The following is a 2,954-nucleotide window of genomic DNA, read 5'->3' on the forward strand; positions in this document are numbered from 1 at the left end:
TCAATTTTTATAAGCTGCTATAATATTTCTTGTCAGCAAAGATGTGACAGAGATATCGAACTCGGAAGAAAAGTTGGAAGGCCTATTTCCCTGTATTTGTTTCAGAATTCAAAATGACGGGTACCTCCTTAGTTACGCCTGGTCAACTGTGGATTTGACGGCAACTTTTAGCCAATGAAAAAAATTGTTACATCCAAATTGCATTAGAATTCCCTGTATTTGTTTCAGTCACAGTGTCAAAATATAAGTCTATATATATACATACTTGAACCGTTGGTTTTCCCGTTTGAATGGTTTCACACTAGTCATTTTGGGGCCCTTTATACAAGGTATTTCCCACTAATATCAGTCGTAATGAATTTAAACACAATTCACACCTCAAGTTTATTCCAAAATATTCCAAGTTACAGTGAAGTGACTGGATCCAAAGTATAAACAGTAAGATGAGATTGACTACAAAGAAAATGCAATCATCATAAGATTTTGTACCAAAAACAATGTTCAAAACATTCACAAAATATAAACATAGGTGTGAAAATATAGTAAACAGTCATTGTAACATCTAGGAATTACACAAGTAATGAATAAAGTTCGTAATTTCGAAAATGAACAATTATCAGATTGGCAATATTTATCATTGTCTCAAGTTCACAATAACGGCATTGAAATAGCTAAATTTACTTTCATATTATCACAAAATACATAGAATAAATGTAAAAATCAACATACCTTATTTGTTGACTCTGATATTTCTATATAATTCAAAATTAAAGGGTTCAAAATTGTCGTGACACGTTTCTCAATTTTCAGGGGAAAATATGATGGGGAAAGTAACCAATGTACCTAGGTTAGTTTCATCAAAAATCAATAAATTTGCAAAACGAAATTTGTTACAATTCAAAAGAAGAAATTGGCCTTTACATACCAGCCCCTAAATTGGGTTCTTAACTAGAACGCAATTATCAAAAATAAATCAAAAGGACAATTATATCATAATGTTCAATAAATGTCTATCATATCAACACGAGTTTGGTGGCAGCTGTGGGTTTTTAGTCACTTTCTACAAGAAGACACAGTTTCGCAATTGGTCTCATTAACACAGAATTTGCGGTTTTCACTTTGACAATTCTAACAACATTGTCCTTGTCTTTGATTAGTTCAATCACACGAGCCATGTTCCACGAATTTCTCGGTGCATTGTCGGAAATGAGAACTATGTCTCCTACTTGCATATTTCTTGTCGGTTTTGTCCATTTTGTTCTGCGCTGCAATAGAGGTAAGTATTCCTTTCGCCATCTAGTCCAAAATAAATCAGCGAGATACTGGATTTGTCTCCATCGCCTTCTGACATAGCTGTCTGTCTTAGAGAACACACCAGGTGGAAAGCTTTCACCCGGACGTTGAAGTATCAAGTGATTCGGAGTCAATACATTTAAGTCTGTAATACTATCTGACGCTTCTGTGATCGGACGTCCATTAAGAATACTTTCTACTTCACAGAATAGAGTCATAAGTCCTTCATCAGTTAGGCGAATGTTCTGTTCATGCATGACTGAATAGAATACCTTACGCACTGATCTAATAAGGCGTTCCCATACTCCTCCAAAGTGTGACGCAGACGGCGGATTAAACTCCCACTGAATGCGTTTCTGAATCATGAATTCCTGTATTTGATTAAAGTTCCATCTTTTTATTTCTTCTCCTAGTTCCCTTTCTGAACCAACAAAGTTTGTTCCATTGTCTGTCCTTATAAAGACTGGCACTCCTCTTCTCGAAATAAATCTCCTTATAGCATTTATGCAAGAGTCAGTGTCTAATGAATATGCCAATTCGAGGTGTATTGCCCTAATAGTCAGGCATGTGAAAATCACACCATATCTTTTAACTACACTCCTTCCTTGCTTTACCTCAAAGGGTCCAAAGAAATCTATTCCAATTCTTGTGAAAGGCGGATCATCAGCCTGAAGTCTTTCTTTCGGAAGATTTGCCATTTTCTGTTTTGCGCATGTTCCTTGATATTTCTTACATCTGACGCATCTAGACACTAAGCCTTTAATAATAGAATTAGCTCCTAATATCCAGTATTTTTGTCTAAGAACGGCTAAGATTGAATTCTTTCCTAAATGTCCAATTGAACGATGAATGTTCTCAATAATAAGTCTTGATATCGGTGAGTCCTTAGGCAAGATGATAGGGTGTTTTGATTCGTACGAAATATCCGATCGCTCCAATCGTCCACCAACTCTAAGCAATCCATCTTTGTCGACGAATGGATCCAGTTTGCTTAGTTTTGAAGAAATCTTGAGAGGACACTTCTTTTCAAGAGTCTGTATATCCTCACTTAAGTGTTTATGTTGCACATAACTAATCAATGACCTCTCTGCACACTCAACTATACTTGTTGTAAGTGTATCTGACATCTTCATACTCATTTTTCCGTTTCCGTCGATTTTAATACTGTCTTTAGCATTTCTAAAGTGATTGGCTGCAATAACGAACCGTGCTGCTATGGTGACTAAGCGTTCCCAATTCGAAAAGTAAGAAATAAGACGTTCCATTCCTTCAAATGATTGTACAGTGCAAACAGCCACTGGTTTCTTAACTTCTGGATCATTGCCGATAAAACTAGTGTCCTCGGTACACTGTGGGAATTTAATGTCTTTATCCCATAAGAAATCTGGCCCACGAAGCCATTGTGGATTTCTTTTATATTGTTCAATAGTCGCTCCTCTGGAAGCTAAATCAGCCGGGTTCTCTTTTGTGCCTATGTAGTGCCATTGATTTACTTTAGTTGATTCATGAATAACAGCCAAACGATTGGCTACAAAAGTGTGAAAACGTGTCTTTGAGTTTGCTATATATCGAAGTACTGACATACTGTCTGAATAGTAATAAATGTCATCAAATGAGTATTCTATCTCTCTTATAATCATGTTTCCAAGCCTAACGGCACT

General features: G+C 36.2%; 1 protein-coding gene across 1 annotated transcript; it reads right to left on the reverse strand.

The window, feature by feature from the left end:
* Nucleotides 1-370: 370 nt before the first annotated feature.
* LOC143058748 (uncharacterized) lies at nucleotides 371-2,697 on the reverse strand. The gene is made up of 2 exons (XM_076232198.1): nucleotides 730-2,697; nucleotides 371-453 (listed from the first exon to the last, which is right to left on the reverse strand). Exon 1 carries the CDS (start codon nucleotides 2,556-2,558, stop codon nucleotides 1,050-1,052), a length of 1,509 nt encoding a protein of 502 aa, XP_076088313.1. The 5' UTR covers nucleotides 2,559-2,697; the 3' UTR covers nucleotides 371-453; nucleotides 730-1,049.
* Nucleotides 2,698-2,954: the final 257 nt, after the last annotated feature.

This window comes from Mytilus galloprovincialis, chromosome 14 (genome assembly GCF_965363235.1).
Source record: "Mytilus galloprovincialis chromosome 14, xbMytGall1.hap1.1, whole genome shotgun sequence".
Taxonomy (NCBI): Eukaryota; Metazoa; Mollusca; class Bivalvia; order Mytilida; family Mytilidae; genus Mytilus; species Mytilus galloprovincialis.